This window comes from Pan paniscus, chromosome 8, assembly GCF_029289425.2.
Source record: "Pan paniscus chromosome 8, NHGRI_mPanPan1-v2.0_pri, whole genome shotgun sequence".
Classification (NCBI taxonomy): domain Eukaryota; kingdom Metazoa; phylum Chordata; class Mammalia; order Primates; family Hominidae; genus Pan; species Pan paniscus.
In genome coordinates this window covers 15,656,552-15,669,386 of record NC_073257.2, presented here as the reverse complement: position 1 = coordinate 15,669,386, position 12,835 = coordinate 15,656,552, and the positions used below count along the sequence as shown (strand labels likewise).

The 12,835-nt window shown below is 48.3% G+C and overlaps 1 protein-coding gene across 2 annotated transcripts in view; it reads left to right on the top strand.

The window, feature by feature from the left end:
• Nucleotides 1-2,863: 2,863 nt before the first annotated feature.
• The window catches only part of PITRM1 (pitrilysin metallopeptidase 1), a 35,721-nt gene continuing 25,749 nt past the window's right edge, over nucleotides 2,864-12,835 (top strand). Inside the window, exons 1-7 of one of the 2 annotated variants that reach the window (XM_003827771.4) lie at nucleotides 2,864-3,128; nucleotides 5,634-5,736; nucleotides 9,199-9,305; nucleotides 9,931-10,082; nucleotides 10,792-10,906; nucleotides 10,985-11,081; nucleotides 12,448-12,608. In XM_003827771.4, the coding sequence (XP_003827819.3) occupies nucleotides 3,073-3,128; nucleotides 5,634-5,736; nucleotides 9,199-9,305; nucleotides 9,931-10,082; nucleotides 10,792-10,906; nucleotides 10,985-11,081; nucleotides 12,448-12,608 (791 nt within the window). In that variant the 5' untranslated portion in view covers nucleotides 2,864-3,072. The remainder of the gene's footprint in view (nucleotides 3,129-5,633; nucleotides 5,737-9,198; nucleotides 9,306-9,930; nucleotides 10,083-10,791; nucleotides 10,907-10,984; nucleotides 11,082-12,447; nucleotides 12,609-12,835) is intronic. The other variant, XM_034929864.3, reaches the window with a different exon arrangement.

Here is a 12,835-nt window from a genome sequence, read left to right as displayed (position 1 = left end):
GTTCCAGTCACAATCTATTCTGATTTTTTTAAAAATTGCTTTCTAATTTCGCTAAAACAATGAATTTCACTATAACATAGGATATGTTTTTGTAACATAGCAAATTGCATAGACAAGTTCGGATTTTTAATTTCTGTGTTGGAGTCATTTGTGTTAATATAAACTGAGACTACCTGTAGGTGTTAACATTAGGTTGAATGCTACTCGAAATAATTATTTGTAAATGTTTGGGCGTTTGTTTATCTAGGTTATCCATCAGTGACATTTGAATGCTATGGGAACACACTCTGAAGCCTTAATTATTAGACTTACACAACATCTATTTTCAAAGAAATAAAAACACTATAACCTTCCAGTGTTTCATTTTCCTGGCCACTCACAATAGGGTTAATGATACCCAACTGTCTCCCCCAAGATCAGAGATGTTATGATGACCTACTAATATGTATGACCCATGAAAGGAAAATAATATCTCGGGAACCCAAATCAGTAAGCTAAAGGGAAAAATCAAGCTGGGAACTGTCAAACCTGCCTCCCATTTTATTTCTAAGTAAGACAGCTAAAAGGATTTTAAAAGCCACATACTTTTCTCACAATTTGTCCACAAGGAAATTCCTTGTGGACCAAGGACAGGCAGAACTCAAAGTCATCCTCCTGAGGCTCACGGGTGAGACAAACGCATATCTGATCACTTCCTCTGCCCCATTGTTTCACTGAGTCAGACTAAGGCATTAGTGACTGTTTCTCTACCCTTCTCTCAAATGTAAGTTGTGTGTTCAGTGAAAGTCTAATCAGAGACTCAAAATAATGCAACCATTTCCTTCTTATCTACCTACAACCTGGAAGCCCCCACTTGGAGTTGCCCTGCCATTTCGGACCCAACCAATCTACATTTTACATATATTGGTGGATGTGTCATATCTCCCTAAAATGTATAAAAGCAAGTTGTGGCCAGGTACGGTGGCTCACGCCTGTAATCCCAATACTTTGGGAGGCGGAGGCGGGCAAATCACGAGGTCAGGAGTTCGAGACCAGCCTGACCAACATGGTGACACCCCATCTCTACTAAAAATACAAAAAAAAAAAAAAAAAAAAATTAGCTGGGCATAGTGGTGGGTGCCTGTAATCCCAGCTACTCGGGAAGCTGAAGCAGGAGACTCGCTTGAACCCGGGAGGCTGAGGTTGCACTGAGCCAAGATTGCGCCACTGCAATCCAGCCAGGGCGACAGAGTGAGACACCGTATTAAAAAAAAAAAAAAAGTTGTGCCACGACCATGTTGGCCACATGTCATCTGGACCTCCTGGGGCTGTGTCATGGGCATGCCCTTAACCTTGGCAAAATTAACTTTCTAAATTGATTGAGACCTAGATCGGATATTTTGTGTGCGCACACCCAAATTCTCCCTAGAAGACGGGTGATGCGCAGAGCGTGTTTGTGTCTGTCGCTCCTATTATTGCCTGTGTTCTGGTTCCTTTGGGCTCTTCAATAAGGAGGTACGTGTTTACCTGCAGCCCAGAACTGGCTGCCCTATGGAGAGTTTGGGGTAGACACGTTGGGACTTTTCCCCACAGTATTACCTTCCACATTGCTTCCAAAGTTTTAGCTTGTTCAAGCCGACTGCAGCCATCTACTTACCATTTATTTTTTTTATTTTTTTTTTTCAGAGCCCATTAGGAGACAGAGGGAGATTTGAGCCTGTTTGTATTCGTGATACAAGGGGAAGAAAAGAGGGCGAAGGTGAAGGGAGGAAGGAAGAGAGGCTCTGAGAAACCCAGAAGGTCAGACTTGGTGCGGACTTCCTCCAAGGGCTACCCCACCCTCTCCAAGCGTGGCTAATCCCAGGGCCCCTTCTGGCCCACAGTGCAGAGCCACCCACTCCTACGCGGGCCTCCTTCAGCCTCTCTGGGGGTTCCCAGAAGGGCCCTTGGGCACTTGGGCAATGTCAGGGGGCTCAGGTGCATCTTCCTAGACACGAAACGAAGAGGAAAGCGGAGGCAGCAGCGGGGGCCACAGGTTCCCATGCAGCAGCTCGGAGCTGTGCTGTGCTTCCCTGGCGGCCATCCGTGATACGTGTGACACCGTGGGGCCCTGGCCCTGGGACCTGCCATGCAGCCTTGAGATCTCATCCAAGAAGCCCCCAGACCCCAAGGTTCAGGCCTGGCGGGGCAGCAGAACGCCTTTGGAGCTCAGCTCAGCCCTACAAACAGGACCAACGCCCACACCAAGGCCAGAGAGGGGTACCAAGTTTCACCTGGCCCAGCTTCCGGCAGCCCCCAACCAGGCCACTACCCTCACCTGAACATCCCGGTCCATCACCAAGCCCCACCCACTTCTGCCAGCCCTGCCCCCACAAGGCCCCGCCTCTCGCATGCAAGCCCCGCCCCCAAGGCCCAGCTCACCTGCAGCCCCGCCCCACCAGGCTCCACCCCATTGCCTGCAAGCCCCATCCCCAAGGCCCAGCTCACTTGCATCCCCGCCCACTAGGCTCCACCCTATCACCTGCAAGCCCCGCCCCCAAGGCTCAGCTCACTTGCAATCCCCTCTCCCACTGGTCTCCACTCCTCACCTGCAAAGAGCCACCCCTCGCTAAGCCCCTCCCCTCACTTGCACAGCCCCGCCCAACACAGCACGCCCTTCCAGGAGCCCCTCTTTTCACCAGCGCAGCCCCGCCCTTCACCAGGCCCCACTCCATCTGCATAGACACGCCTCTCGCCACGCCCCACTTCTCGCCTGCCCACTTCCCCCTCCTATCATCTGTCCACATCCTGCTGCTGGCCGAACCCCGCCCCTTTCGGCAAGCCGGCCCCGCCCCTTTCTACCCGTGACCACGCCCCTCGCCTTGCCCGCCTCCTTCGGCACGTCGGCCCCGCCCCTCCCGCCCATCTCCGTCCGCACCGCCCTCCCGCCCGTCCCAGAGCAGTGGAGGCCTTCCTTTTCACCTACAGCCTATCGCAGAGGACGTCGCTGTTCGCGTTGACCAATAGGAGTGGTAGCCGTCACGGCAAGCCCCGACCCGCGCCCTGCGTCGGGTTAAGAGAGGTTCCTCGTCCGCCAGGTGCTCGTCATACGCCATGTGGCGCTGCGGCGGGCGGCAGGGCCTGTGTGTGCTGAGGCGGCTGAGCAGCGGGTGAGACGCTGCGACGGGAGGCGCTCGGCGCGCTGGTACCCGGGAGGGGAGGGTCCAGGGCAGGCCGGAGGCGTAGGGGTCCTCGTCCCTGCGCCCGGGGCTGGCAGCTCCCCCAGCTGTGGGCGTCCCGCACCCCGAGCCCTTCCTGGAGCTCCCGCATCCGAGGCTCCGAGGCCGGAGGACCTCGGAGCTCCTTCCCACTCCCAGGGGCGATGCCCCGGGCTGGGGGCCGGGCCTGCCCGCTGCGCTCCCGGCGGGGCCCTCCATTAGCGTGGGCTTTAACGGGGGTAGTAAATGGGGTCGGCAGTTGCGGTTCTCGCTGACAGCTTTGCTCCTAGTTCATTTTTGTTGGGAGGCCGAGTCCTTAAGAGAACCGAGGCGCCCACAGCCCACACTGAAAGTCTCGCTGTGTTCAGAGAACTGAAGCCTCCCGGAATTGAACTGTTTTTTTTAATGACTCAATTTATGGGGAAAAAAAATGACGAAGCGGTTTAGTGTTCATGGTAATCCATGAGCCCGTGTTTAATATAAGGTAACAGTTCAGCGCTGCCGGCCCAGGCCGGGAGGCACGGGGCGTCCGTGGCGTGAGTTTGGCCTGGCCTTACCGCTCAGGAGTCTCCTATCATGTCCTTGATAAGTAGCTTCTTAAAACGCTTCTGTCCCATAATTCTGAAATTTGCTAAATCAGTGAGCAAATGTTGGTTATAGCATATCTTCATAATATTGCCAGTGACTGAATAGGTTTTTTTTTCCTGTACATATTATCTTTAAAATAAATATTTCGGTGGGATACATTAATGTAGAAAATCCCATAAGACATATAATACAATTGGAGAGAATAATAATTACGTGTTTTTTAAGAGCAGGGATCTTGCTCTGTTTCCCAGGCTGGTTTGATCCCCCTCCTCAGCCTCTCGCATTGCTGGGGTTACAGGTGTGAGCCATCTCATTCAGGTGAGAATAATTATTAGAAATAAGTAGGTTGGGCGCGGTGGCTCACACCTGTAATCCCAGCATGTTGGGAGGCCAAGGCGGGCAGACCACTTGAGGTCAGGAGTTCAGGACCAGCCTGGCCGACATGGTGAAACTGTCTCTACTAAAAATACAAAAATTAGCTGGGCGTAGTAGTGAGCACTTGTAGTCCCAGCCACTCAGGAGGCTGAGACAGAATTGCTTGAACCCGGGAGGTGGAGGTTGCAGTGAGTCGAGATTGCACCACTGCACTCCAGCCTGGGCAACAGAGTGAGATCTCTCTCAAAAAAGAAAATTAGTGTCCCTGTGGCCAAGTTGAAGATTCCCCTGACTGCTCGTAACCCTCTCCCTCCCTCTTAGATTATCACCGTCATGACATACAGAAATGTCCTTGCTTTTTTTTTTTTTAATATTTTACCATTTTTATGCGTTCTGACAATATCTTGTTACCTATTTGAATAATACCTGTTTAGGATAATACTGTATCATGTGTATCTTTTGTTTCACGTTATGTGACCCATATCTTTGTTACATGCCTCTGTAGGCCCTTTTATTGGTAAGGTTTTTTTTTTTTTTTTTTTTTTTTTTTTATTATTGAACGATTAGTCCGCACCTTATCCATTCTCTGTCGATACGCCTCCGGGTGAGTTGAGTTTGGGACTGTCAGGGTTCGTGCTGACATTTTTGTCTGTGAGTGCTGGGGCAGCAGCGTAAGGTGTGGACGATATAGACCAAGAGGTGAATGGATTTCCAATCTTCAGCTTTTTTTTCTTTTTTTTCCGACAGTCTTGCTCTGTCACCCAGGCTGGAGTGCAGTGGCGTGATCTCGGCCCACTGCAACCTCCACTTCCTGGGTTCAAGCGATTCTCTTGCCTCAGCCTCCCAAGTATCTGGGACTACAGGCGCCTGCCACCAGGTCAGGCTAATTTTTGGCCAGGCTGGTCTCGAACTCCTGACCTCAGGTGATCCGCCCACCCAGGCCTCCCAAAGTGCTGGGATTACAGACGTAAGCCACCACTCCCGGCTTCTTCAGCCTTTCTAAAGAATGCCAAGTGCTTTTCCAAAGTTATTCCACTTTGTACTCCCTGTAGCAGTGTATGAGAGTTCCCTGTAATATTAGGCTTTTTAAGTTTTCACCAATTCAGTAGGCATGTAATGGGATTTAACTGTAGTGTGAATTTCTTGCTATACTGTGAAGGCTTTTGAGGATTCTGTGAGGGAAAGAAGCCCTTTTGTTTAAGAGTTGTTTCTTAAACAAGGGGAATTTAAACTGTAATTGTATTATAGTTATTTGTGAACATGTATAAAGAAAAGATTTCCAACATTGAAGCTTTAGTTAAGATAAAGATCATTAAAATGGAAAGGACCTTACCAGAAATCAGTTTTCTGGAATGTGCAAGACTTTGGAAGATGCAGTATTTAATTTTTCTTTAATAATCTTTATTACATGAGAGTATTTTCACTATGTGGCTGAATAATGTTAGCCAGATAATTTTCCTGCAACTCATCTAACTTAGATGACTTTTAATCTAGACATGCACACCACAGAGCGTGGCGATGGAACAGTAACCGGGCTTGTGAGAGGGCTCTGCAGTATAAACTAGGAGACAAGATCCATGGATTCACCGTAAACCAGGTATGGGTCGTCCTTGGCACCTCCTTTTAAATCCACATACGTTGCAGGTGTGGCTTCTGGCCTATGTACGGAGCCCTTCAGGGCGGAGACTAGCGTTTTTGTCCTTGTGTCCCAAGGCCCTGGCCCAGCTCCTGTTGTGTGGCGGCTACTCGGCTGAACAGAGCTTGTGAGTGAAATGACCCCCAGTCCCTTCCTGGAATCCCGCAAAGCCTGATTCTTGTGAGATTTTAGAGAGTAACTCTTCCAGCTGGGTCTCTGTAATCAGACACACTAGCGTTTCTGCAGCCAAACCTGATGTTTCACTGAGTATGAGCATGAAGACTCACTGCCCTGATCTGTTCAGTCAGGTTTTGCCATCAGATAGCTTGCTCTAAACTTCTGCAGAACCTTTCAGTTTTCTGAGCCATTCGGGTTTCAGAATGATAAAGAAGAAATTGTGGACCTGTACTTACTTGGGTCTATATTAAAATAGGTTCATTTGTTTTTTGTTTTGTTATTTTGCCTAAACCTTTTGCATTGTTTCTATTTAGCATGGTAACTAAAAATGACACGCTTCATGTATTTGGCCAGCTGTTGGCTTTGTGCTGTGCTTGATGTTATAGCAAACGTGAAAGACAAACAGCTTCTGTCTAGAGAGACTGCTGCGGCTGTGACCGGAGGCACATGGTGGACGCCACGAGGAGGGCCAAGGACAAGGGCAGGAGGAGGAGTGGGAGCTGCTGCTGCTGGGGGCAGAGGGAAGAGCTCCTGGAGAGGGTGCTGTGAGAACGTGGCTGCCTTCGGTCAGGGCTCCAGCAAGGGAGCCAGGGCAGTGACTAGGGTGCGCCAGACAAGGTCCAGGCATGGGAGTCATGAAGACAGACTTGGAGCGTTTGTGAAATCCTGCAAAGGCCAGGCAAAGACAGTTGGGTGTATAGTGCAGGTTACTGTTAATAAGGGCCTCACCCACAGTGGTAGATTCTCCTCCTTTATTTTTCAAATTTTATAGAAACGTATTTTTGAGACTGGGACTCACCCTGTTGCCCAGGCTGGAGTGTGGTGGCATAATCTTGGCTCACTGCAGCCTGGAACTCCTGGGCTCAAGCGATCCTCTCGCCAAGTAGCTGGGACAAGGTGCCACCACGCCTGGCTAATTTTGTGTGTGTGTGTGTGTGTGTGTAGATGGAAACTTTGTTGCCTAGACTGGTCTCAAACTCCTGGGTTCAAGCAATCCTCTTGTCTCGTGTATTAGTCTAGTCTCACACTGCTATGAAGAAATACCCAAGACTGGGTAATTTATAAAGTATGAGCTAAAAAGTGAAGAGGTTTAATTGACTCACAGTTCTGCATGGCTGGGGAGGCCTCAGGAAACACAATCATGGTGGAAGGCATCTCTTCACAGGGCGGCAGGGGAGAGAATGGGGATCAAGTGAAGGGGGAAGCCCCTTATAAAACTGTCAGATCTCATGAGAATGTGCTCACTGTCATGAGAATAACATGGAGGAAACCGCCCTCTTGATTCAATTACCTCCCACCAGGTCCCTCCCACAACATGTGGGGATTATGGAAACTACAATTCAAGATGAGATTTGGGTGGGGACACAGCCAAACCATATCACTTTGGCCTTCCAAAGTGCTGGGATTATAGGTGTGAGCCACTGTGTCCAGCCATAGAAACTTAAGTCATGATTCTTGTTTGAGAAATAGCTACCATGAAAGCTATTATTATTAAAGCTATATATTATTAGAAAGCAGGCATCTCACTGTATCTGCTGATTTTAAAAGCATTGATCGTCTGTTACAAAGTACAGTAAGCTTGGAAACAGAAGTAAGTTAGCAGCGGTAGATGATGCAGGTCGTAGTAGTCCGCTTTGTGCATGACTGTTGCGTGGCAGGCTCCCTAGATTGGGCTGAGGAGACCCGAGGTCTGACCTCGGCCAGCGACTTGCTGTGTGCGCTTGGCCAGGTGACTCGTGGCACCTGGAAGGAGGGGGTGGTGAGTGGTGTGGTGATCACAGGGACGTGGTGTGTGATTGAGGGAGAGGGCCGGCTGGCATGACTGGAAGAGAAGACAGTTTCTTTCATACCGAGGAGTATGGTCACTTACCAGGAGGCTTACCTAAAGTAGGAGATGACCTTCCACGCCGCCCCAGGAGTGGGGAGTCTTTCGTCTTTCTTTTGGGCATTTCTATCCTCCCGGCCCCTCCAGCTGTTCTGGAAGCCACAGCTTTTTGCTTCTAGCTACCACTGAGAACCCATCCTAAACTAAGAGAAGCAAAGGCCGATCCTAGAGCCTCTCCCCGCTGTCGCAGGCTAGCCCACTCTAGCATTTCCCCTCCCTGCAGGCCTGTTCTGCGCACTACAGGAGATGATATGCACAGAAACAGACACACAGCCAACGTTGGAAGGGGTGCTGTGTTACTGAGGCACAGCACACAAAAGCAGGACAGGAGGCACTCAGCAGACATTGGAAGGGGCGCTGTGTTACTGAGGCACAGCACACAAAAGCAGGAGGCACTCAGCAGACATTGGAAGGGGCGCTGTGTTACTGAGACAGCACACAAAAGCAGGAGGCACTCAGCAGACATTGGAAGGGGCGCTGTGTTACTGAGGCACAGCACACAAAAGCAGGACAGGAGGCACTCAGCAGACATTGGAAGGGGCACTGTATTACTGAGACACAGCACACAAAAGCAGGACAGGAGGCACTCAGCAGACATTGGAAGGGGCGCTGTGTTAAGTGCAGCACACAAAAGCAGGAGACACTCAGCAGACTGTGGAAAGGGCGCTGTGTTACTTAGGTGCAGCACGGTACCATGGGAAGGGCAGACACCAGGGTGAATCCTGGCTCTGTGATTTAGGCAGCTTATTTCATCACCCTGAGCCTCGGTTTTTTCTTCTGTAAATGAGGATGAGAATACCTCCCTCACAGGATTATATGTGACATGATTAGAAAATGCCTAGCCAAAAAAAGAATAAAAAATTAAAAAAATAAAAAAATCTAAAATACCTAGCCAGTAGTAAGCACATGCGCGCTCGCTTGCGCTCTCTCGCGCGCTCTCTCTGGCTCGCGCGCTCGCTCCCTCCGGCTCCCTCCGGCTCCCTCCGGCTCCCTCCGGCTCCCTCCGGCTCCCTCCGGCTCCCTCCGGCTCCCTCCGGCTCCCTCCCTCCCTCCCTCCCTCCCTCCCTCCCTCCCTCCCTCCCTCCCTCCCTCCCTCCCTCCCTCCCTCCCTCCCTCCCTCCCTCCCTCCCTCCCTCCCCACACACACACACATTCTCATCTGCTTTTTTAGGTCTGTGTTTCCTCCTTTGTAGGATAAGGGACCTGGACAACATGGATCTCCTCTCCAGCTCTGAAATACTGCCTTCCCGGCATCATCTAATTTCAGGCAGAAAAGCCAGTTTTCTCAGTGTGTCGAACATAACCATTTCAAAGGCCATTTTGTCTAAGTTTAACTGGTCGTGTTTTTCTTGTTAACTCAGGTGACATCTGTTCCTGAGCTGTTCCTGACTGCAGTGAAGCTCAGCCATGATGACACAGGAGCCAGGTATTTACACCTGGCCAGAGAAGACACGAATAATCTGTTCAGGTGTGTGGTGTATTGTAAGAACATGGTCTTGAATGTTTTTATTTAAATCAGGAATGTCCATTCTTTTGGCTTCCCTGTGCCACAGTGGAAGAAGAACAACTGTCTTAGGCCACGCATAAAATACACTAACACTAAGGACAGCTGATGAGCTAAAAATAATAAATAAAGGACCTCAATGTTTTAAGAAAGTGTATGAATTTGTGTTGGGCTGCATTTCAAGCCATCCTGAGCATGCGGGCTGCAGGCTGCGGGTTGGACAAGCTTGATTTAAAACATGGCTATACATTACGTGGTTTAAAATATCATCTCACTAGTATTTTTATTGACAGAGCATCTTGAAAAATAAGGAAAAGCTTACACGGACTTATAATCTCAACAAAATACAATTTTACAGTCTGAATCGATGATTTACATTATAGTTGGAAAACCCTGTGCTGGAGGATTGTGGTGTCAGAATGATGATTTCTAGTAGCCTGAGGTGATGGCGCATCTGGGAACTGTGTCCGCAGCACTAAGCTGAACCTTTTGCGTTCTGGTCATTCTCCTTCCCTAGCGTGCCATTCCTCCCCGTTCCCTAATGTGCAGTTCCTCCCGCTTCCCTAGCATGCCGTTCCTTCTTCCCTAGCGTGCAGTTCCGTACCACTCCCATGGACAGTACTGGTGTTCCTCACATTCTTGAGCATACCGTCCTTTGTGGGTCTCAGAAATATCCGTGCAGAGACCCTTTCTTCAAAATGTTGAACCGGTCCCTCTCCACGTTCATGAACGCCTTCACAGGTAAGACCAGCATCCTGAACAGAAACTGCTTTTGGGTTTGCCAGGCACACCCACTGGAATTCAGTTAGTTTCTGAGAAGGAATGAGGGGAGTGGGCAATTCATGTTCTAGAATAATTTTTACCTCTCTCTAGTTGAAGGACATTAGAAATTTAATCCTTCAGGAAAGCCACATGGTAGCGAGATTGTAAAAACTAGCGTTTTAAGAAAACGTATGTGAACTTTTCCCAGAAAAGTTCAAAACAATTTTCTCTTGGAGATATCGCTACAATGCCAGGCCTCCAGAGTTACCACTAATGTTGATGTTTGACTTTTAGTAAGACTGACGATAGTGGATAGGGTGACGATGAACAGTGCATTCTGTGGGGGAGTGACATTGAAGAGCGGGTTAAATCCATGCTGTTACAGAATGAGGTCATCTTTGTAGATGTATGAAAGTCTCTGGAGAAACTTGAGAGAGTTTAGATGTTCGCTGAAGAAAGCCCTGGTGCCCGTCGAGTGCAGATCCTGAGATGGGATGGGAAAGCCGGCACTTGGTGTTATGAGCTGGGACAGCTGCTGAGGCCAGGGACCAGAGCATGGGGCCACTGCCCCGTCCCAAGAATAGCTACAGCTTACTGTCCTAGGACAAAGGGGAAATGAGTCTTGAGAGTCAATAATTTTAGTAGAAATCTGTTATATTTTACAATTTCACTTTTCATTTGTACCCAGCTAGTGATTATACTCTGTATCCATTTTCCACACAAAATCCCAAGGACTTTCAGAATCTCCTCTCGGTGTATTTGGATGCCACCTTTTTCCCATGTTTACGCGAGCTGGATTTCTGGTATGTCATGAATGATTAACTAGTTGATACAGACTTTAGTATTTGAGTCACTATCAGCTTATAATGATTTGTCCTCAGGCAGGAAGGATGGCGGCTAGAACATGAGAATCCGAGCGACCCCCAGACGCCCTTGGTCTTTAAAGGAGTCGTCTTTAATGAGATGAAGGGAGCGTTTGTAAGTTTTCTTCCTTTTTTATGTTGTGTTCAGCTTACCTTTCCCATGTACAATATCATGATATAGACACATCTGGAAGATTTTATTTAATATTCTCATTATAGGTGATATGTTCTTGAATTAGCTGGGGTCAGTGCTGTGAGCAGAAGTCGGGGTAGCAGGGCCAGGCTGCTGTTCTTCCCAGCAGGTCTCAGACCATGTCTGGGGACCCCGGTGTATGATCTGCAGCAAGTCTGTGAGATAAAAGCTATTTTCATACCACTACCAAGACATTGTCTTTTTACTCATTCTTGCCCAAGTACACGGTGTACTTTCTAGAGGCTGCATGGCAAGGTGTGTGACACACAGCGAGCTGGATACAGAGCAAATGGGGGAGTCCAGCTTCACCTCTGAGCCAGACGCTACAGAGATTTGCAAAAAAGGCAACACAGCACCACTCTAAGTAATCAGTTTTTTACTTTGTTATGAGAAGTATTTTTCAGAAATATTTATATCAACATGTAATGATGGCTTACCTTAATGAATAAGTATTTTTTAAATGTCTCAGCTTTAATTTAGAATATAGAAAAATTATATAAACACACACAGGCACCTACACAGGCAAAAACGCCCACATAATCAAAAGCTGTTTGGGTCCTCATTAAAACGCATTTATGCCTAGTGTTCCATTATTGGAACCCTAAGCTTGTGGGAGTTATTTATGTCCTACAGCTCAAGGTCATCGCCAAGGTCAGATTTTTTACAAAAAAATTGCAACCTCAGGCATAAATGGGTTACTTTTTCAGAGTGTAAAGGATTCTTGAGACCATTTTGGATTAAGAGCTGCTGTCCTGGGCCCGTGTCTTCATGTCCCCTTGTGACTTGGACAACCTGCCTGTCCTGGTGTCCCTGAGGCTCATGGGTGGCCTGCTCTCTGATTCCCGTAGCTCCTCTCGGCTGGTGAACTATTTCTTACGTTTTCATTCTCAATTTGGTGGTCTTTTCTTCCAAGGAGTCTTCTTGAACTCAAGTTGGGGTGACAGCTTCTCCCCACTTCCCTCACGGCTGGTGGGCAGACCTACTGATCCGTCCCGATTTACAGCCCTCAGCTATGCGTTTGTTGCACCACACATCCAAAAGACCATTGTTCTTCTCAATCCTTGGGTCCTGTGTGTGGGTGATGAATGATTGAATACCGTGTTAAACAACGCCTGCGTGGGTGTTTTTTTTTTTTTTTTTTTTTTTTTAAACCATTAGAACAGCTTTATTTGCAAAGTATTACAGGTGTATGCACCAGAATGTGATCAGTTGGCTATATTGTAAGTAATGTAACGTGTGTGTATTATTTTACGTGTATACTTATGATTTATTTATTTTACGTTTCAAGACAGACAATGAGAGGATATTCTCCCAGCACCTTCAGAACAGACTTCTTCCCGACCACACGTACTCAGTGGTCTCTGGGGGCGACCCACTGTGCATCCCAGAGCTTACATGGGAGCAGCTTAAGCAGTTTCATGCCACTCACTATCACCCAAGCAATGCTAGGTAATATTTTGTTGGAAAAGTTTGATGGTGGATTGTGAAAAGTTGACTTGTTTGTGTTCTTAACACTTTACGGCATTGGCTTCTCTCACATTTAGCAATGCTTAAGAAACATCTAAGTCTAGGTGAGATTCTTGGCCTAAGTTTGCCTAGCTTACTTGGACGTTGATTTTGGACATTTACAATGATAGCCTTCAGGAGGCTCAGCATGGTGGTTACAAACACAGCGT